Genomic DNA, 23467 nt, shown 5'->3' with positions numbered 1-23467 from the left:
AACCTGTGTTCCAATGTAGATATTATATAGTCACAAGTTATTGTTCAATTCTTTTCATTGGTGCAATATTTGTAAAACACAGACGCACTTATGCACTCTCAATTTACATTTTGTTTTCCCAAATAAAGAAAAAAGCTGATCTACAAGCTCACAATGCGTTGTGATGCCATGTGTTATGAGCTTAGTGGCTTTTTTCGCTACTTTTGTGCTACACTATTGTACAACAAAGTAGGACATTAATATACATTTTGGGTTCCGTGACTAGGGTTGGGATCCTTGTTTTAACCATTCCGGTTCTTTAACGATTCCCTCTTAATGGTCTGATTCCTAAATGGATCCCTTTAAAGATTCCTATATTAAAAAGAATAATTTTGGCCTTCATTAACATTTTTAGTAAACACAAATTTAATCATACATACGGTATTGTATTGCATACATTATTGTAGTGGTTCTCAAACTGAGGTCCAGGGACCCTATGGGTTAAGATGTGTAACTGAGAGTGTACAAATGGAACCAAATTAATGTACCCTTGAAATGTAAAAGTTTGTGAACCACTGGTATTGTAATTGTATAGCAGACGTGAAGTCCACATACCAGCTCTGACAGTGTGATGAAACTGGTTCCAGAAACGGTTCCAAATGTGATGAAAGCGATTCTGATTCCACTATGTTGGATTAGGTTCCTCTGGTTCCTTATCTCAACCCTTCTATCCGTGACATGAGAATGTGAGAGAACCACTGCTCTACAAAACATTCAATCATTTAATACAACATTTGAGATACTGAGAACGTATAGACAGGTGAGCACAGCAACATTATTTATTATTCATAAACAGAGAGTAAAAGTTACATTAAATTGCATAACACGATGGTCCTCCATTTTCATATTCTTTGAATTTCCCCTGTCCAATATTTGGTATTAATGGCAGGTTTCCATGAAGTAAAAACGTTTTACAGCTGACTTTTTAACACCAAACACGCTTCAATGTTTTTCAGGCCAATTAGTCCAGGTTTTCTTCAGCATATGAACTATGACACTGATTTAATTCAGCACTTGGAATTGTAGGAGTTCAGGTATTCCATTTTATTTGACAAGGTTTCACAGATAAATATTGTGAAAATAGCCAATCTACATGCTCACAACCCAGTATGAGGAGCTGTGAGCATATAGATGGGCTATTTTCACACTTTTTGCCTCTTTCTTAGGTAATATTTGGCCAGTGTTTGACCATTTGTATAGTGTGTTGATTACTTTTGATGCAGTAACTTTAGGTCTTATTTATGTATTTTCATTTTAGAGGTATTAAAAAAGGTCTTAAACGTCCTTAAATGTGCAGATGTTGCACATGAAGCAAATACAACCCTGAGGGTCCCTCGACCCACTATGAGAACCACTGTAGTATACATATAGGCTAGCTCTTTGTGTGTTTCTGGTAATATTATTATCAGGTCAGTATGTCCACAGATTATTTTTTTTACTAAAATGTCCATCACAAGCCAGCATGGTGCTGACCACTGTCCCTGTGTATTAGTACTTGGAATTTCTTTCTAACACTTGGGTTTTAAACCATCTGCCTCACACTTTGACAGACGATGGCCTTCATTGACCACCAGGGGTCCTCAGAGGTCTATCCTTAGCCCCATTTATTTCATAATAAACGTTATTGTCACATCACAGTTTACAGTTGTAAAAAGTGGATGGAAATTCATTACTAAACATGTCAAGAGACAGAATATCTACACTTCTACTCACATACATCACAGGCAAAAAAAACAACAAGGCAAATTGAACTTTTTACTCCACTGCAATCATTTGACAGCTTAAGTCACTTTACAGATTTAGATTATTAATACAAAACATGCATTAACCACTTAAGCCATATTTTACACTTGGCTATTTGAACATCTACAAGCTTGCAACATCAATTCATGATGCGTTGTGTGAGCTTGTAGAACAAGTATATTTTGATGCCAATACTTTTGTACTTTGTACATACAGGTCTTTTACTTGTAACAGTAGTAGGCCTACAGTAAGTCTTTTCAAATTGAGGTATTATTGCTCATTTTAGGCCTACTTCTACACTCAGTAAACTGGAACTGAGTTGAGTCTGTACTTTGACCTCTTTTTTCCATCTACACTAAACCTGTGTGTTCAATGATACTAATTAAGGCTCTGTTCCATTTAGTGTGGCATAGTGGTTGTCTTATTTTCAAGGACCCCCTTAACTCTGAGACTGAGAGTGTACAAATGGAACCAAATGGACCCTTACTCTCAGAGTTACAAACCCACCATAAGGGGCCATTTGGGAACCAAAATGGAGTGGTTCTAGTCTATGTTTCTAGTGAACCAACATGCACAATATCAGCACCCTGACCAGAATGGGACAGAGCCTTCATTAGTATCATTGGTTACACCTGTGAAGGAAGTAAGAAGAGGCCCAATGTCTTTCCAATATGGCTGCTGTGCATAGAGCCTATTGTGAGCTTGTAGATCGGCTATTGTAGGATAATGTTCCCCCCAGAATGTAGATGCTGGGGTTCAAGTGGTTAAGTGTTCTTCCACCAGGGTAGTAAAGGGTTAACAGCCAAAGCACAAGGAGGAGTTCCTCAGTGACGGTCCGAAACCTAGTGAAACGAAAGTAAACACTGCCAGGGTTTGGTGTCAGCAACACGCTCTCTACTAAACCTTTCAACACGACGTTTTACACACTGACAACTTAAACACTGGTAAGTACAGCATATGATTTATACTAACAAGGAAACGTCGGTCTGGTAGTCAGTCTAATCCTGATTTGTCTCCCTCAATGTGTTGAACAATTGATCTGAACTAGCCCTGAAACATGACTGTCATGGCGCTGCTTATTCCTGGTTTTTGAACATTTTACATATACAACCCGTACATCTACATAAACGTTCAGATTTCAAATATAAAGTGCTTATCTCAAAGCCACGGATGTATCAAGTTAAAACGCCTGGGTCTAAGTACCCGTATCTTCTGTATTGTTCAATACAAAGCATTTTAATCCGATTGGTGGCCATTCTTTCCGAATGTTCTCCATATGCTTTCAACCACGCGCCCCTATCGGTTGGGAGGTGTATTGCACTCAGATCCACTATTATTAAAATAGAAAATGGCCGCTGATCAGATTAAAATGGTTTTTATTGAACAATACGGACGAGACGGGTACTTAGACCATGGCGTTTTAACTTGTAACATCCGTGGCCTTGGGGTAAGCACTTTATATTTGAAATCTGAACGTTTATGTACATGTACTGATTGTAAATGTAAGATTTACAAAAAACAGGAAAAAGTAGCGCCATTACGCTTGTGACAGATGAGCGTCACGTGAACCATGGCTAGATAGATCTGAACTAAAGTTGCACATGGCAGTGCCAATGGTCAAAGTACACACATACTTCATGTGCCAATTTGGCACATTGTGTGTGTGTGTGTGTGTGTGTGTGTGTGTGTGTGTGTGTGTGTGTGTGTGTGTGTGTGTGTGTGTGTGTGTGTGTGTGTGTGTGTGTGTGTGTGTGTGCGCGCGCGCGAGGTAGAGATCCAGTCATATAGGAACACCTAACTGTTATGATTTGGCAAATACGATTTGAAAATGTCAATATTAATAATCAATGTGTACCCTAATGAGAAATGTATATGACAACAGAAGAAAAACCTGATCAATGCGCACATTATAAGTGAATTGATAGGCTAATATCTGCAATATGGCCAATTGAATGACATACCCTCATATTCCATGTTATATTTACATTGGAATTATTTCATGACTTAGAAATTCGACTGATATTATAGGCTATGAGGGTGAACAAGAAACAGCTGCAGGTGTGATCAGTAGATGTCCTCTGGAGATGTCTCAGTCTCAGTGATGGATGGAAGAGGGACAGACAGTCAGGACTTGACATTTGACCCATAAGCCCCAGCGGTGGCCTACCATGCGTTTTTAAGGCTACTTTCACCATATGATATTATGTTAGATTAATTGTATCAATAAAAACAATTACATATTGCTGCTCCTTATAATTGTTTTGGCTGCTCCTAATTTTCTTCTGCTGCTCCTGCATTTTTTAAATGGGAGCACCAGTGCTACCAAGTAAAAAGGTTCATTTTGATGCCTGATATACTGTGAACACAGCACATAGTCTGCAAATACTTTGAGTGCTCACATCCCTGGGTATCGTCTAGTTATTCATTAACAGAGAATAACAGTAATATGAAAGACATGATCTTACTCTATTTTAATAATCTATTGCCCAGTCCAATCTTTGGTAAAAAAAAAACATAATAATTTTGTGTCAACAACATCAAAGTCTCCACCAGACCGGATGGCTGAAGAACTGTGTGTATATGACAGCAGCTAATCTCAGGGACCGTGTGATACTTGACACGCACACACTCCCAGTAAGGAAGAACCTCTGCTCCAAATTAGGGCAACTTTGCATGCATAGGCCACATCCATTTCAGTCTGACAAGACTTTTAGCGTTTTCTTCAAAACACTTTTTTTTTTTTTTTTTTACTACTCCTACATATTTTCTCGAATAGTCACGCAAATCAGTAAACATAATCTCTGTGGTCGTGATCACGAGGTATCTGTCAGATATTTCAGATTATTTCCCCATTGGGTACAATTGGCTTTCAAAGTTTGCGGGAGGGACCTGTTTTGGGCAAAATGCCAAGGAATTTCAGAGGGAAAAAAATATATTGTATGACCTTCTATTCAAGAATAATATGCCAAAACGCAAAGCACCATGAGACTGATTTAAAGTGAAAATAGAAGTAAATTGAAATGGAATCTGAAAGATTCTGATACACCGCTAGAATCACTATCCATGATCTCATCACGATTCCTTTTTCATGTTGGTGAATAATAATAAGATATATGATGTTCACAGACAGACACATGTAGATAGATTAGATAAAATAAAACAAATATTTATCATTTATTTTTTTCTATACTGCTGTTCTATCAGCTGCTGTGGATGGCCTTTTGCGAGCGAGTATTGTAACTTTAGGACTACTGCTGATGAACTATTTTGAGCAGACTCATGAAACCCTGATTTTCAACGGTTTTATTTACCATACAAACGCATCTTGCCTTTTTCCAACGCTTACTTGCATTCTCAAATGCTGTTAGGCTGTGTGCAACAGCTGTTCTGTTGCAGTCATTATGGGGGGACCCCTTGGTTTTTCTTTTTTTGCAACTTATTGTTTTTATTGTTATCATCAAGAGAGACAACACAATTATGCATAGACAGCAACAACAAAAGAATAAGAAAAGTAAAGCAAAACAAAAGACATACAGTTAATAAAATAAAATAAAAATCAGGAGTAAAAGAGAAATATACAAACATCAAAGAACAGAAGAATGTACAATATGTATCCTCACACTTACACTGTAACACAGTATATAAATATCCACACACATACCGCACATTCATGCTATCAAAATACACATAATACAAATCTCTTTATAAAAAATAAAAAAATTAAATTAAATTAATCTTATCGTAACTCAATGCGTGCAAAAGGCGTCCACCTTTTGGTAAATTGCTCGTTTTGTAGCCTCACCAAATAAGTGATTCTTTCACCCCTTGCTTTTTCACCCGTGTTAGGTTAAACAGCAACGTCGAGTAACTTTCAACATTGTTGTTGCAAACTTTGCTAATAATTGTAGTTTGCCTCGTGTCCGTTTTGGAATATCCAAACCAGTTCCTTAGACTGATGTCGAATTATTTAGGGAACTCCTATGTCTGTCTGTCTATCTGTCTGTCCAGTGCTTGCTACTGCGCTGCAAAGAGCAGCTTGCTAAAAGGGGGAGGGACCGGCGGAAGCATGCATGAGCAAAAGTAACAGATCTACAAGCTAACAACGCGTCAAGTCGTGACGTGTTGTTAGCTTGTAGATCTGTTCTTTTTGGCGAATTACACCGCCGTACTACAGAAGTATAAATTAAGGTATAGAACTGCAACTCATAGAATGTGCGCTCGCTGTATTGCAATCTATACGATCTCTCTGAAAAGGCAGATTGTGGAGATATTGGAATTGTTCATGGTTTATAATCATCATATCGCACACCACTACCTGGATCACATGACTCAAGAGATAATGTGTACAAATTTGCATGGGTTTTGTACAGAATCTGTTGGGGTACTTGCAAAATATTTGTTTTGAAGAAAACAATGTATAAGGCGGAAATGGGAAGGACCAGTACGTTGATCGGTCCAGCGGTGCCAGAGATTAGCTGCTCAAAGAAACACAGACAAACAGACAGACAAATGCACAGGGGTAAAAACATACTGTAATCTCCGACCTGGCAGAGATAACTATATAGGTGTGAGAAGTAGCACCCAAAATAAAATTGGTTTCACTTTTATTCTCAGTGTGAAGAAATGGCGTCTGCCAGCTGTCTCCTGTCTGATGAGCAGTTCCTGTGTTCTATCTGTCTGGATGTGTTCACTGATCCAATCAGCACTACATGTGGACACAACTACTGCAACACCTGCATCACACATTACTGGGACACTAAGGATGTGTGTCAGTGTCCACTATGTAACAAAACCTTCTATACAAGACCAGAATTCTCTGTTAATAAAGTCCTCTCTGAGATGGTTGATCAGTTCAGGAAGTCAAAGCAGCTGAGACAAACTTCCAGCACAAACCAAGAACCTTCTGAACCAGAGGAAGTCTCCTGTGACGTCTGTACTGAGACCAAACTCCGAGCCCTGAAGTCCTGCTTGGTGTGTCTGACCTCCTACTGTGAGACTCACCTGGAGCCTCATCAGAGACTCACAGGGTTAAAACGACACAAACTAATCGACCCTGTAAAGAACCTGGAAGACATTTTGTGTAAGAAACATGACAGACCTCTGGAGCTGTTCTGTAAGACTGACCTCATGTGTGTTTGTCAGTTCTGCACTGAGTCGGACCACAAGTTACACCAAATTGTATCTCTGGAAGAGGCATATGAAGAAAAGAAGGCTGAGCTGGGAAAGACAGAGGCTGAAGTTCAGCAGATGGTCCAGGAGAGACACCAGAAGATTCAGGAGGTCCAACACTCAGTAGAGATCAGTAAGAAAGATGCAGACAGAGAGATAGCAGACAGTGTGCAGGTCTTCACTTCTCTGATCAGCTGTATTGAGAGAAGCCAGGCTGAGCTCATTGATGTGATTGAAGAGAAGCAGAAAACAACAGAGAAACAGGCTGAAGGCTTCATCAAGGAGCTGCAACAGGAAATCTCTGAGTTAAAGAAGAGAAGCTCTGAGCTGAAGCAGCTCTCACACACTGAAGACCACCTCCACCTCCTTCAGAACTACACATCCATCAACACCCCTCCACCCATCAAGGACTGGACAAAGATCAATGTCTCCCAGTCGTCATATATGGGGACTGTGAGGACAGCTGTGGCTCAGCTGGAGAACACACTTAGTCAAGAGATGAAGAAGCTGTGTGATGAGCTGAGGAGGATCCAGCGATATGCAGTGGATGTAACTCTGGACCCTGATACAGCACACTGCACTCTCATCCTGTCTGAGGATGGAAAACAAGTGAGTCATGGAAACGTAAAGAATAATCTCCCAGACAACCCAGAGAGATTCTCTCTTGCTGGCTGTGTCTTAGGAAAACAAAGCTTCTCCTCAGGAAGGTTTTACTATGAGGTTCAGGTTAAAGGGAAGACTGACTGGGATGTAGGAGTGGTCAGAGAGTCCATCAACAGGAAGGGAAAAATCACACTGAGACCCATCAATGGTTATTGGACTATATGCCTGAGGAATGGAAATAAGTACAAGGCTCTTGCTGGCCCTAGTGTCCTCCTCCCTGTAAGAGAGGAGATCCAGAAGGTTGGAGTGTTTGTGGATTATGAGGAGGGTCTGGTCTCCTTTAATGATGTGGAGGCCAGAGTTCATCTCTACTCTTTCACTGGCTGCACCTTCAGTGAGAAACTCTATCCATACTTCAGTCCATGTAATGATAACAAAGGTAAAAACTCTGCTCCTCTGATCATCTCTCCTGTCAATCACACAGGTTAGACTAATCCTCAGCTTTAAATGAAAAGGATAGTTTTCATTTAACGTGTATGTAGGCTATTGAGGGATATACACATGTTTATGTCAGTCAACTGTCATTTAGAAGTGCTGGTATTTTTTATTTTTTTTACCATTGAGCTAATAGAGCCTGCCTGCTTGCTCAGGGGTAGTTTTATTTTATATTTATTTATTATTGTCACTGTTGGGCAGAAAATGTGAATGTTTTTTCGTAAATGAATGACCTTCTTCACAATACAAGAGTGTCACACACAAGTTGTGAAAATAGCTGATCTACAAGCTCACAGTGCCTAGCGGTGCAAGGCGTTGTGAGGTTGTAGATCTGCTATTTTCACTATTTTGACATACAAGATCTCTACCCGCCCTCGACAATATTTATGTTATATTATTTTGATGTACAGTAGATTTTTTTGGAAACTCTGCCATTGTGTATCTCGTCAACAGGAGGGACAGGAGCATTGTGATTGGCTAGTCAGTAGTATAGATCCCATAAGCCAGATGGACAGGCAGTTTTTGTGAGCACAAAATCCCTGTCCTAATACATATCGTCACTGTCGGGTAGAAACCTCATACGTCCAAAAGGGTTACTTTTCAGGAGATGGAAAAAAAGCCTGTGTTCCAATGTAGTTATTATTTAGTCACAAGCTGTGGTTAATACTTTTCATCGGTTAATATTTATAAAAAACAGACACACTTAACCACTCTCAACGTATTTTTTCCCCTCCCAAATAAAGAAAAAAGCTGATCTACAAGCTCACAATACGTTGTGATATGATGCGTTATGAGCTTAGTGACTTGTTCTGCTACTTTTGTGCGACACTCTTGTACAACAAAGTAGAACATTCATATAAATTGTGGGTTCCGTGACTAGGGTTTGGATCCTTTATTTTAACCATTCCGGTTCTTTGACGATTCCCTCTAAACCAGGGGTGTCAAACTCATTTTGGTGTCCGGGCAAGATTGGTCAAATGGTGACTTGAGGTGGGCAGGAACCAGTTGCGGACGCACATGCGCGCTCACACGCATTCAGTTATACAGCATTGTTTTTCAATCTGTTGTCTTGTCTCAGAAAACAAACAATGCAATTTGTAACAATAATAATAATAAGGGTAATAATAATAATAATTATTATTATTATTATAAACCATTTTAAGTAGAATAATTAAATTTGAAGTTAAACAATACCTGGTAATGTGTGTGGGTGGTTAAATAATTACATTTATAGAACAGTGGTGTAAAGTAACTAATTACATTTACTCAAGTACTGTACCTAAGTACAGATTTGATGTAGTTTTACTTTACTAGAGTATTTCCAATTTCCAGAACTTTCTACTCCACTACATCTCAGTCACTGCTATCTACAGTATATCACTTTAAAAAATGTTTTATGAAGATTAGCTACTTTAATTATTTACATTTACAAAAATAGCAGATCTACAAGCTCATAGTGCCGCACTATGAGCTTGTATATCTGCTATTTTTGAATAGCCAAATAGATCTTAAAATGACACAGATGCTTTCCCAGATTGAATTTAAATACGCTCCGAGTTAAATTAATACTGAGGATTTCACTGGGCAAGCTCCTGAGAAATAAAAGAAGCAGCTTTGATACATTTAAACTACCTATTACCATTATTATATTTTCAAAAATATCAAATTTAAATGGTGTAGCCAGCATGAAAATTAATCTAAATCACTTGCTGCTCCCAGACACCTGACATCTCTTTGCTTGAACAAACTCAGTTTTCATAGCAGAGAGAGAGAGAGAGAGAGAGAGAGAGAGAGAGAGAGAGAGAGAGAGAGAGAGAGAGAGAGAGAGAGAGAGAGAGAGAGAGAGAGAGAGAGAGAGAGAGAGAGAGAGAGAGAGAGAGAGAGAGAGAGAGAGAGAGAGAGAGAGAGAGAGAGAGAGAGAGAGAGAGAGAGAGAGAGAGAGAGAGAGAGAGAGAGAGAGAGAGAGAGAGAGAGAGAGAGAGAGAGAGAGAGAGAGAGAGAGAGAGAGAGAGAGAGAGAGAGAGAGAGAGAGAGAGAGAACATTCCACAGCTGGGGAGACAATGGCAGGGCCATCAGAGGTACTCAGCCAAGTAGCAGCTAGTGGGGGAGAACTGCTTGGCCGCACGGCAAGTGAGTGCAAAATGCGACTCTGTCTGTTAGATGTAGTATCAATTTACTATTTTTAAAAGTATTTCCTGGGCCGCCAGGGACCTTTCCGTGGGCCGCAAAACGCCCGCGGGCCGCGAGTTTGACACCGCTGCTCTAAACGGTCTGTTTCCTAAACGGATCCCTTTAACGATTCATATATTAAAAGTTATATTTTGTTCTTCATTAACATTTTTTATAAACACATAATTCAATCATACATATAGTATACTGTATTGCATACATATTATTGGAGTGGTTCTCAAAGTGAGGTCCAGGGACCCTCTGGTTAACTGAGAGTGTCCAAATGGACCCGTTCCATTTGTACACTCAGAGTTATGGTGGTCCTTAAATACATGTTTGTTAACCACTGGTATTGTAATAGTATAGCAGACGTGGAGTCCACATATAGTCCAGTTCTATATGTAATTTCGTTCAAATTTTCGGGGGATTAGGAAAACTATACATTTTTGGAATCTTCAGAGGATAACAAATCAGAAAATCCATGATTCCATTTGCGCAGAAGCATTTTGAAAAATGGCGACCTTTGAATATTCGTTTTTCAATATCTCGACTTCTAGATTACATAGGATGATGATTCAAGTGGTTAAATCGACATTTTTCAAGAAATCCAATTGTGCTAATTAAAATCGGTGATCAATAGCACATATTTACATAACAATCTAGAATAATATATGATTATCTGAAGAGACAGAGACAGATGATTTCTATCATTGACACAAGGTTGCGTCATTTATTTACACAAACACAAACTAGACCAGTCTATACATCATCCTCACTATCGTCATTGCTGTCACTAGCCAATGTATCTTGACAGTTTTCATCATTTTGGCAGTCAGCAGTACACTGACATAGCTCCGTACAGGGTAGCCCCACTGATCTGCACGAACATCTAAGTGAAGAACAGTCTGCTTTACAGTGACATCTGACCATCTCAATGATTGCCTCTGGTGCTGGGAGGGACTCAGTTGTAACTGGTTTCAGCTGGCCGTCCTTGTCCTTGTAGTAGCCATTGTTGAGTGGGTCAAGGAACTCCTGCTGAGCAATGTGGACTCTTAGGACATGCTGCTTGAGAGCACCAAGGGTGGGTGGAAGCTTGTCCCCTTCTACCTTGTGTTTGCAGAATATCACTCACTATCATCATTGCTGTCATTAGCCAATGTATCTTGACAGTCTTCTGGGATTTTGGAAGTGGCACCAATATGGAAAATTCTGGGTGCAGATCGAGCAAAAGCTTTGCCTGCATTTCATGCCTTTACAGGAGCAGACAACACTGGGAGATTGTCTAGGATAGGCAAACCTACCTGGTGGAACAGCTACCTCAAAGCTGGTGATGATGTCCTCGAGGCTCTGAAGATGCTTTCAAAAACCAGTGATGTGTCAGAGGATCTACTAACTACAGTAGCTAAGTTTGTATGCACTGTATACTTACCAAAGGGGATCAAAATCAAAAATCGAAAACATCCCTGAGCTGAGATGTCATCTATTCTGCAAACACATGGCAGAAGGGGACAAGCTTCCACCCACTCTTGGTGCTCTCAAGCAGTATGTCCTAAGAGTCCATATCCAGGCCAGAGTGTGGAGTCAGGCACACATTGTCAGCAGGAGTTCCTTGACCCACTCAACAATGGCTACTACAAGGACAAGGACGGCCAGCTGATGATGATAGTGAGGATGATGTATAGACTGGTCTAGTTTGTGTTTGTGTAAATAAATGACGCAACCTTGTGTCAATGAGAGAAATCATCTGTCTCTGTCTCTTCAGATAATCATATATTACAATTCTAGATTGTTATGTAAATATGTGCTATTGATCACTGATTTTAATTAGCACCATTGGATTTCCTGAAAAATGTAGATTTAACCACTTGATCCTATGTAATCTAGAAGTCAAAATAGTGGAAAAACGAATATTACATTTTCCCCCCAGAAATCAAGGATTATGACCCAAATCTGTGCCATTGATCATTTGTAAATGTTTTTTATTATCACCATTGGATTTCCTGACCCTAAAAATGTAGACTTAGCCACTAGAATCCAGATCCTATGTAATCTAGAAGTCGAGATATTGAAAAACGAATATTCAAAGGTTGCCATTTTTCAAAATCCAAGATGGCCACCATATTGGCTTCTGCGCAAATTGAATCATGGATTTTCTGATTTGTTATACTCTGAAGATTCCAAAAATGTATAGTTTTCCTAATCCCCCGAAAATTTGAACGAACCTTCTTTTTTGGACATATAGAACTGGACTAATACCAGCTCCCACAGTATGATAAAACTGGTTCCAGAAACGGTTCCAAATGTGATGGAACCGATTCTGATTCCATGATGTTTGAGTCTTCCGGTTCCTCTGGTTCCTTATCTCAACCCTATCTGTGGCATGAAAATGTGAGAGAACCACTGCTCTACAAAACTGTCAATTTAATACAACATTTGCAAGTCTTATTCATCAACAGAGAATAAAAGTTACATTAAATTGCATAACATGATGGTCCTCCATTTTCATATGCCTTCAATTTCCCCAGTCCAATCTTTGGTAATAATGACAGGTTGAGGTTTCCATGAAGTTCAAAGCGTTTAGCCTTGGGACCCAAGAGACATGTGGTGTCTCCCCAGGATCCAAACTTACAAAACTTCACTCACATCCCATACAAATCAGTTTGGGAACCTCTGCTGTACAGTATGAGGCCTGCCAAGTTTTGACAAAATCTTGGAATGGGATTTGATCACTTTAACATGGTCTGTCTGTGGGCACCACCGCACGCCAAAGACAGTTATTTATATTAACTTTTGTTCTAGAATTAAAGATACATGACCATTTACAGCAATTTCTTCTTCTCAATCATAAAATGTTCTATCATCGAGCTGGTGGCCAGCAACCTCAGTATAACCATGTGGACAGTATAGAGTCAGTGAGAGAGTGAGATTATTATTATTATTATTATTATATTTTATGAAGGTTTCCTTTTTTGTTTTTTCTGCCTTTATTGATAGTTTAGTAGTTTGACATGAAATTGGGAGAGAGGGATGGGGAGTGACACGCAGCAAAGGGCGTCGGGATCGCGTTTCTATTAAATAGTTTTGCATTCATTATTATGACAGTAAAGGAAGTTCTGGGGCCTTGGACAGAAACTATTCGAGAGTGAACGTATTTCAGTTCAGTTGTGAATGTACAAGTTGATTTCTTCTCTTCTCTGTGATACTTTATGTTTGTCCACCAATGCAGCAGAAACCTCACCCAGGTGTTTTACATTTGACTTGGAAGACTATAAAAGGCCAGGAGAGACATTTATTTGGACTTCTAGGGGAGAGTATGGGACAGACCTCATTAACTTAGTAGACAAAACCATATACATTTACTCTTGTTCTGTCCTCAACAAATGTAGCTGGGGATCCCCTGGAACCCCCTCGTTTGTTTGGTAAAAGGTTAAAGCTCAATTTTGTGATAGTAATCATTGTTATAGAGAGTTTGTTCAGTAACAGGGGTCTCCCTGTCTCTCCAGCTCTTTTCTGTTTAATAAAGAGCTGGAGAGACGGAGACTCTATCAACAAAGTCACACAATATCAGTGGTTCTCAAACATTTTTGCTCGAGACCCAAAAGAGACATTTTATGTCTCGCCGGGACCCAAACTAGTGAAAATAGCCAATCTGCTATTTTCACTACTTTTTAAACGCTTTTTTTATTCATAGAATTTCTTATTAACGTAGGAATGTCCTAAGTTAAAGGATATTCGCGACCCATAAAAATGTATCCGTGACCCAACAATGGCTTCCCACCCATTGTTTGGGAAACACTGCTCTATAATAATCCTTTCATTTGACCCCTGACCTCAATGAATGGCCTCTGACCTGTGTGGGCTAGCAGAGGTCACGTTGTGACATCACCAATTCCTCAGGACCAATCAGAGACCTTGTTACACAGAGACACCCCCTATTATTTACTGTGACTGGCCAGTTTATTGCAATGCCTAATGCGTGCACACAGACAGACAGACAGACAGACAGAGACACAAACACACAAACACACGTGCGCGCACACACATTCTTGCAGGCACAAACGCACTCACACACTTGTGCACATGCACAAATGTTGGCACAAGCATACACACACACCACACTCACTTGCGTGCTTGTAGATCGGCTATTTTCGAATAGACAAAAGGATAAAATCTGGCTTAATCGTGTAATGCACGTTTTGTAATAATCATCTAAATCTACAAAGTAACGTGTTACTAAATCCTTCAAATTATTATAGTGGACTAAAAAGTACAATGTTTGCCTCTGAAATGTAGTGGAGTAGACAATTCATAATCAAGTAAAGTAAAAGCACCTCTTAAGTACAGTACTTGGGTAAATGTACTTTCCACCACTGAGCATGTGGGCAGTGAAATAACATACACAGTGATATGGGAGGGCAGTACAGTTTTTATCCTAAATGAGTTGGTGTATACTGCCACCTATTGACGTTATGGTGAAATGCTAATATAATCATACAGGTGAATATTCAATGAACCAACAGTTCTAAATTGGCACTTTGCTGGCTAACCGGAAGACTCACCCAAGTTTTTTTTCGTGGCCAGCCGTTCTTGCATTCTTGTATTTGTTTTACTGAGGATAAGGTTAGGAATAAGGTTAGGTTTTGGCACCGTTTTACTGAGGTTACGTTTAGGAATACCAGGTGAATACCACCGGATTTGCCCCGGGTGGACTGTGTTTTGGGCCGAGCGTTTTGGTATTCCTTTGCTGGCCTTCACCTTATTCAGTTATAAATGACAACCTTGAATGACAACCATGAAACCTTAAAAGTTGAACCTTTACTAGTTATATTTTATAATTATTGTCAGGATGAACCAAAGTAGCCTATGATCAAATACTGAAAACAAAATGAATTGCATGTAAACTTAGGTAAGCTACTCAGGTACTGTAGCCTACATCCCATTGGCTGGAGGGACAGTCACATTGTGATTGTAGGCAACAATAATGTGTTTTTTCTTTCTTTTTTTTCCCGACCAGGTGTCTTCAATGTTTTTCAGGCCAATGACTTCTTAGCTGAGAGAGAGATGAAGCAGGGACCCTCACTAAAAAATGTGCCCCCCCCTCCCGACAAACCCATTTTTAATAAAGATATTTATGGAATAAATAAATACAATACACATAAATATGTGAAAGACAATTGACTGACTTCTACTATAAAATCATACTTTTTATTTATTTATTAAACTAGAATCATTGAATCTCGTTTGTTGTATTAGTATTATTCATTATTGTTTGTTGCCAACATTAATTAGCCCCTGCTCGAAAAAAATCCAGCCCCCCCATAGTCCCCCAGTCACAATTCTCTGGAGCCGTCACTGCTGCTAGTTGGTCATCATTGTCACAAGTGTTCAGTTCTAGTTCCTAGTATATTCCTAGTCATTTATATAATCCCAGTGTCAAACCATCAATATGTCCCTACACGGACAAATATGTCTCTGGCAGGACATTTTAGATTTAGTTTTTACATAACATTATAATATTTGTATTTTGTTCATAAAACCCAATTACTGAATGCCAGTCTCCAGGTTTTCTTCAGCATATGAACTATGGCACTGATTTAATTCAGCACTTGAAATTGTAGGAGTTCAGGTATTCCATTTTATTTGACAAGGTTTCACAGATAAATATTGTGAAAATAGCCAATCTACATGCTCACAACCCGAGGAGTTGTGAGCATAGGCCTATAGATGGGCTATTTTCACACTTTTTGCCTATTTCATAGGTAATATTTGGCCAATGTTTGACCATTTGTATAGTTTGTTGATTACTTTTGACGAAGTAAAGGTCTTCATTATGTATTTTCATTTTAGAGGTATTAAAAAAGGTCTTAAACGTCCTTAAATGTGCAGATACTGTTGCACATGAAGCAAATGTCCCTCGACCCACTATGAGAACCACTGTAGTATACATATAGGTTAGCTCTTTGTGTGTTTCTGGTAATATTATTATCAGGTCATTATGTATGTCCACGTATTATTTTTTTTTTTTTTACTAAAATGTCCATCACAAGCCATCATGGTGCTGACCCCTGTCCCTGTGTATTAGTACTTGGAATGTCTTTGTAACACTTGGGTTTTAAACCATCTGCCTCACACTGCGACAGACGATAGCCTTAATTGACCACCAGGGGTCCTCAGAGGTCTATCCTTAGCCCCCTTCTTTATTTCAGAATAGACGTTGTCACATCACAGTTTACAGTTGTAAAAAGTGGGTGGAAATTCCTTACTAAACATGTCAAGAGACATAATATCTACACTTCTACACTACATCACAGGCAAAAGAAAACAAGGCAAATTGTACTTTTTACTCCACTGGAATCATTTGACAGCTTTAGTCACTTTACAGATTTAGATTATTAATACAAAACATGCATTAACCTTAAGCCATATTTTACACTTGGCTATTTGAACATCTACATGCTCGCAAAATCAATTCATGATGCGTTGTGAGCTTGTAGAACAAGTATATTTTGATGCCAATACTTTTGTACTTTGTACATACAGGCCTTTTACTTGTAACAGTAGTAGGCCTACAGTAAGAGTCTTTTCAAATTGAGGTATTATTGCTCATTTTAGGCCTACTTCTACACTCAGTAGAACTGAGTTGAGTCTGTACTTTGACCTCTTTTTTACATCTACACTAAACCTCTTCACCAATAATCGCCGATCTACAAGCTCACTCACAACAAACAGGCTCTATGCACAGCAGACATATTGGGAATGAATTGGGCCCCTTCCTTAGTTCCTTCACAGGTGTTACCAATGATACTAATTAAGGCTCTGTTCCATTTAGTGTGGCATAGTGGTTGTCTTATTTTCAAGGACCCCCTTAACTCTGAGAGTGTACAAATGGAACCAAATGGACCCTTACGGGTCCATTTGTACACTTTCAGAGTTACACACCCACCATAAGGGGCCATTTGGGAACCAAAATGGAGTGTTTCTAGTGAACCAACATGCACAATATCAGCACCCTGACCAGAATGGAACAGAGCCTTCATTAGTATCATTGGTAACACCTGTGAAGGAAGTAAGAAGAGGCCCAATTTCTTTCCAATATGGCTGCTGTGCAGCCTATTGTGAGCTTGTAGATCGGCTATTGTAGGATAATGTTCCCCCCAGAATGTAGATGCTGGGGTTCAAGTTGTTAAGTGTTCTTCCACCAGGGTAGTAAAGGGTTAACGGCCAAAGCACAAGGAGGAGTTCCTCAGTGACCGACCGAAACCTAGTGAAACGAAAGTAAACACTGACAGGGTTTGGTGTCAGCAGCACGCTCTCTACTAAACCTTTCAACACGACGTTTTACACAAATACTGACAACTTAAACACTGGTAAGTACAACATATGTATACTAACAAGGAAACATGGGTCTGGCAGTCAGTCTAATCCTGATTTTTCTTCCTCAATGTGTTGAACAATTGATCTGAACTAGCCCTGAAACATGACTGTCATATCATGACAGTCATGGAACCACTTGTTCCTGGTTTTTGAGCATTGTACATCTACAACCCGTACATCTACATAAACGTTCAGATTTAAAATATAAAGTAATGACCTAAAGCCACGGATGTATCAAGTTAAAGTGCCTGGGTCTAAGTACCCGTATCTTCCGTATTGTTCAATAAAAAGCAATTTAATCCGATTGGTGGCCATTTGTTCCGAATTTTCTCCATATGCTTTCAACTACGCCCCTATCGGTTGGGAGATGTATTGCACTCAGATCCACTATTATTAAAATGGAAAATGGCCGCTGATCAGATTAAAATGCTTTTTATTGAACAATACGGACGATACGGGTAGTTAGACCCTGGCGTTTTAACTTGTAACATCCGTGGCCTTGGGGTAAGCACTTTATATTTGAAATCTGAACGTTTATGTACATGTACTGATTGTAAATGTAAGATTTACAAAAAACAGGAACAAGTAGCGCCATTACGCTTGTGACAGATGAGCGTCACGTGAACCATGGCTAGATCTGTCTGAACTAAAGTTGCACATGGACTTTGACCATTGGACACATACTTCACATGGTGTGTGTGTGTGTGTGTGTGTGTGTGTGTGTGTGTGTGTGTGTGTGTGTGTGTGTGTGTGTGTGTGTGTGTGTGTGTGTGTGTGTGTGTGTGTGTGTGTGTGTGTGTGTGTGTGTGTGTGTGTGTGTGTGTGTGTGTGTGTGTGTGTGTGTGTGTGTGTGTGCGCGCGCGAGCGATCCAGTCATATAGGAACACCTAACTGTTATGATTTGGCAAATACGATTTGAAAATGTCAATATTAATAATCAATGTGTACCCTAATGAGAAATGTATATGACAACAGAAGAAAAACCTGATCAATGCGCACATTAGAAGTGAATTGATAGGCTAATATCTGCAATATGGCCAATTGAATGACATACCCTCATATTCCATGTTATATTTACATTGGAATTATTTCATGACTTAGAAATTCGACTGATATTATAGGCTATGAGGGTGAACAAGAAACACAGCTGCAGGTGTGATCAGTATAGATGTCCTCTGGAGATGTCTCAGTCTCAGTGATGGATGGAAGAGGGACAGACAGTCAGGACTTGACATTTGACCCATAAGCCCCAGCGGTGGCCTACCATGCGTTTTTAAGGCTACTTTCACCATATGATATTATGTTATATTAATTGTATCTATAAAAACAATTACATATTGCTGCTCCTTATAATTGTTTTGGCTGCTCCTAACATCCCTGGGTATGGTCTAGTTATTCATTAACAGAGAATAACAGTTATATGAAAGACATGATCTTACTCTATTTTAATATTCTATTGCCCAGTCCAATCTTTGGTAAAAAAAAACATAATCATTTTGTGTCAACAACATCAAAGTCTCCACCAGACCGGATGGCTGAAGAACTGTGTGTATATGACAGCATAATCTCAGGGACCGTGTGATACTTGACACACACACACTCCCAGTAAGGAAGAACCTCTGCTCCAAATTAGGGCAACTTTGCATGCATAGGCCACATCCATTTCAGTCTGACAAGACTTTTAGTGTTTTCTTCAAAACACTTTTTTTTTTTTACTACTCCTACATATTTTCTCGAATAGTCACGCAAATCAGTAAACATAATCTCTGTGGTCGTGATCACGAGGTATCTGTCGGATATTTCAGATTATTTCCCCATTGGGTACAATTGGCTTTCAAAGTTTGCGGGAGGGACCTGTTTTGGGCAAAATGCCAAGGAATTTCAGAGGGGAAAAAATATATTGTATGACCTTCTATTCAAGAATAATATGCCAAAACGCGAAGCACCATGAGACTGATTTAAAAAGAAAATGGGGTGTTGGTTCTTCCTTTGCTTACTGGGAGTGTGTGTGTAAAGTTTCACGACATTCAGACGCTGCGTTCATCATTTGGCATTTTGTGCTAAATGGGCTCCTCCCTCAAAACAGAAGTCAATTGAAATGGAATCTGAAAGATTCTGATACACCGCTAGAATCACTATCCATGATCTCATCACGATTCCTTTTTCATGTTGGTTTTTAGGATTATTATTATAGTATGAATAATAATAAGATTTATGATGTTCACAGACAGACACATGTAGATAGATTAGATAAAATAAAACAAATATTTATCATTTATTTGTTTCTATACTGCTGTTCTATCAGCTGCTGTGGATGGCCTTTTGCGAGCGAGTATTGTAACTTTAGGACTACTGCTGATGAACTATTTTGAGCAGACTCATGAAACCCTGATTTTCAACGGTTTTATTTACCATACAAACGCATCTTGCCTTTTTCCAACGCTTACTTGCATTCTCAAATGCTGTTAGGCTGTGTGCAACAGCTGTTCTGTTGCAGTCATTATGGGGGGACCCCTTGCTTTTTCTTTTTTTTGCAACTTATTGTTTTTATTGTTATCATCGAGAGAAACACAATTATGCATAGACAGCAACAACAAAAGAATAAGAAAAGTAAAGCAAAACAAAAGACATACAGTTAATAAAATAAAATAGAAATCAGGAGTAAAAGAGAAATATACAAACATCAAAGAACAGAAGAATGTACAATATGTATCCTCACACTTACACTGTAACACAGTATATAAATATCCACACACATACCGCACATTCATGCTATCAAAATACACATAATACAAATCTCTTTATAAAAATTATAAATCTTATCGTAACTCAATGCGTGCAAAAGGCGTCCACTTTTTGGTAAATTGCTCGTTTTGTAGCCTCACCAAATAAGTGATTCTTTCACCCCTTGCTTTTTCACCCGTGTTAGGTTAAACAGCAACGTCGAGTAACTTTCAACATTGTTGTTGCAAACTTTGCTAATAATTGTAGTTTGCCTCGTGTCCGTTTTGGAATATCCAAACCAGTTCCTTAGAGTCTAGACTGATGTCGAATTATTTAGGGAACTCCTATGTCTGTCTGTCTGTCTGTCCAGTGCTTGCTACTGTGCTGCAAAGAGCAGCTTGCTAAAAGGGGGAGGGACCGGCGGAAGCATGCATGAGCAAAAGTAACAGATCTACAAGCTAACAACGCGTCAAGTCGTGACGCGTTGTTAGCTTGTAGATCTGTTCTTTTTGGCGAATTACACCGCCGTACTACAGAAGTATAAATTAAGGTATAGAACTGCAACTCATAGAATGTGCGCTCGCTGTATTGCAATCTATACGATCTCTCTGAAAAGGCAGATTGTGGAGATATTGGAATTGTTCATGGTTTATAATCATATCGCACACCACTACCTGGATCACATGACTCAAGAGATAACGTGTACAAATTTGCATGGGTTTTGTACAGAATCTGTGGGGGTACTTGCAAAATATTTGTTTTGAAGAAAACAATGTATAAGGCGGAAATGGGAAGGACCAGTACCTTGATCGGTCCAGCGGTGCCAGAGATTAGCTGCTCAAAGAAACACAGACAAACAGACAGACAAATGCACAGGGGTAAAAACATACTGTAATCTCCGACCTGGCAGAGATAACTATATAGGTGTGAGAAGTAGCACCCAAAATAAAATTGGTTTCACTTTTATTCTCAGTGTGAAGAAATGGCGTCTGCCAGCTGTCTCCTGTCTGATGAGCAGTTCCTGTGTTCTATCTGTCTGGATGTGTTCACTGATCCAATCAGCACTACATGTGGACACAACTACTGCAAAACCTGCATCACACATTACTGGGACACTAAAGATGTGTGTCAGTGTCCACTATGTAACAAAACCTTCTATACGAGACCAGAATTCTCTGTTAATAAAGTCCTCTCTGAGATGGTTGATCAGTTTAGGAAGTCAAAGCAGCTGAGACAAACTTCCAGCACAAATCAAGAACCTGCTGAACCAGATGAAGTCTCCTGTGACGTCTGTACTGAGACCAAACTCCGAGCCCTGAAGTCCTGCTTGGTGTGTCTGACCTCCTACTGTGAGACTCACCTGGAGCCTCATCAGAGACTCACAGGGTTAAAACGACACAAACTAATCGACCCTGTAAAGAACCTGGAAGACATTTTGTGTAAGAAACATGACAGACCTCTGGAGCTGTTCTGTAAGACTGACCTCATGTGTGTTTGTCAGTTCTGCACCGAGTCAGACCACAAGTTACACCAAATTGTATCTCTGGAAGAAGCATATGAAGAAATGAAGGCTGAGCTGGGAAAGACAGAGGCTGAAGTTCAGCAGATGGTCCAGGAGAGACACCAGAAGATTCAGGAGGTCCAACACTCAGTAGAGCTCAGTAAGAAAGATGCAGACAGAGAGATAGCAGACAGTGTGCAGATCTTCACTTCTCTGATCAGCTGTATTGAGAGAAGCCAGGCTGAGCTCATTGATGTGATTGAAGAGAAGCAGAAAACGGCAAATAAACAGGCAGAAGGCTTCATCAAGGATATGCAACAAGAAATCACTGAATTAAAGAAGAGAAGCTCTGAGCTGAAGCAGCTCTCACACACTGAAGACCACCTCCACCTCCTTCAAAACTTCACATCCATCAACACCCCTCCACCCACCAAGGAGTGGACAAAGGTCAATGTCCATCAGTCTTCATATGTGGGGACTGTGAGGACAGCTGTGGCTCTGCTGGAGAAGACACTCAGTCAAGAGATGGAGAATAACCTGCGTGATGCTGAGCTGAGGAGGATCCAGCGATATGCAGTGGATGTAAATCTGGACCCTGATACAGCACACTGTGCACTCATCCTGTCTGAGGATGGAAAACAAGTGAGTCATGGAAACGTAAAGAATATTCTCCCAGACAACCCAGAGAGATTCTCTCTATGTGCCTGTGTCTTAGGAAAACAAAGCTTCTCCTCAGGAAGGTTTTACTATGAGGTTCAGGTTAAAGGGAAGACTGGCTGGGATGTTGGAGTGGTCAGAGAGTCCATCAACAGGAAGGGAGAAATCACACTGAGCCCCAACGATGGTTACTGGTCTATAGCGTTGAGGAATGGAAATGAGTACACAGCTTCAGCTGACCCTCCTCTCCTCCTCCCTGTAAGAGAGGAGGTCCAGAAAGTGGGAGTGTTTGTGGATTATGAGGAGGGTCTGGTCTCCTTTCATGATGTGGAGGCCAGAGTTAATCTCTACTCTTTTACTGGCTGCACCTTCACTGAGAAACTCTATCCATACTTCAGTCCATGTAATGATAACAAAGGTAAAAACTCTGCTCCTCTGATCATCTCTCCTATCAATCACACAGGTTAGACTAATCCTCAGCTTTAAATGAAAAGGTTAGTTTTCATTTAACATGTGTATGTAGGCTATGGAGGGATTCGCACATGTTTATATCCGTCAACGGTCATTTACAAGTGCTGATATTTTTATCATTGAGTTAATAGTCTGCCTACTTGCTCAGGGGATGAATCTTGACCATCAGGTAAAAATTTGCGTCAGAACCTGTTTTTAGGTTAGACATGACCTTTGACACAATCTAAATGTCTCAATAGAAGAGCAGGGAGACAAAATACAACCACTCCAATTGTATAAGTTATATTGTATTAACACACTCTACCATACAATTACACTTTATTCATAAAAAAAGTTACATAGTGCCACTTTAAGTATTTAGCTTAAAATATATTCTTGTTTATGATACTGTAGAATTGTCTAAGTTGCATTAAATTATTTATTTTACGGCATTCAGGATTAAGTCTTACTGATACTAATTAGATTGATTATTTTATGTTATTGTCTATTACATGTACAGAAGTTATCTATGATGTTATCAA

The 23467-nt window shown here is 39.6% G+C and overlaps 2 protein-coding genes across 2 annotated transcripts; both read left to right on the top strand.

The window, feature by feature from the left end:
* The first annotated feature begins 2686 nt into the window (after nucleotides 1-2686).
* On the top strand, nucleotides 2687-8201 carry LOC311038253 (zinc finger protein RFP-like). The gene is made up of 2 exons (XM_084047654.1): nucleotides 2687-2726; nucleotides 6397-8201. The coding sequence occupies exon 2, from the start codon at nucleotides 6406-6408 to the stop codon at nucleotides 8041-8043; it is 1638 nt and encodes a 545-aa protein (XP_083903780.1). The 5' UTR covers nucleotides 2687-2726; nucleotides 6397-6405; the 3' UTR covers nucleotides 8044-8201.
* A 9302-nt stretch (nucleotides 8202-17503) lies between these two features.
* Nucleotides 17504-23351, top strand: LOC311038248 (E3 ubiquitin-protein ligase TRIM39-like). The gene is made up of 2 exons (XM_084047648.1): nucleotides 17504-17586; nucleotides 21291-23351. Exon 2 carries the CDS (start codon nucleotides 21300-21302, stop codon nucleotides 22941-22943), a length of 1644 nt encoding a protein of 547 aa, XP_083903774.1. The 5' UTR covers nucleotides 17504-17586; nucleotides 21291-21299; the 3' UTR covers nucleotides 22944-23351.
* Nucleotides 23352-23467: the final 116 nt, after the last annotated feature.

This window comes from Gymnoscopelus microlampas, assembly GCF_963454915.1.
Source record: "Gymnoscopelus microlampas genome assembly, chromosome: 21".
Classification (NCBI taxonomy): Eukaryota; Metazoa; Chordata; class Actinopteri; order Myctophiformes; family Myctophidae; genus Gymnoscopelus; species Gymnoscopelus microlampas.
This window is presented reverse-complemented; position numbering and strand designations above follow the sequence as displayed.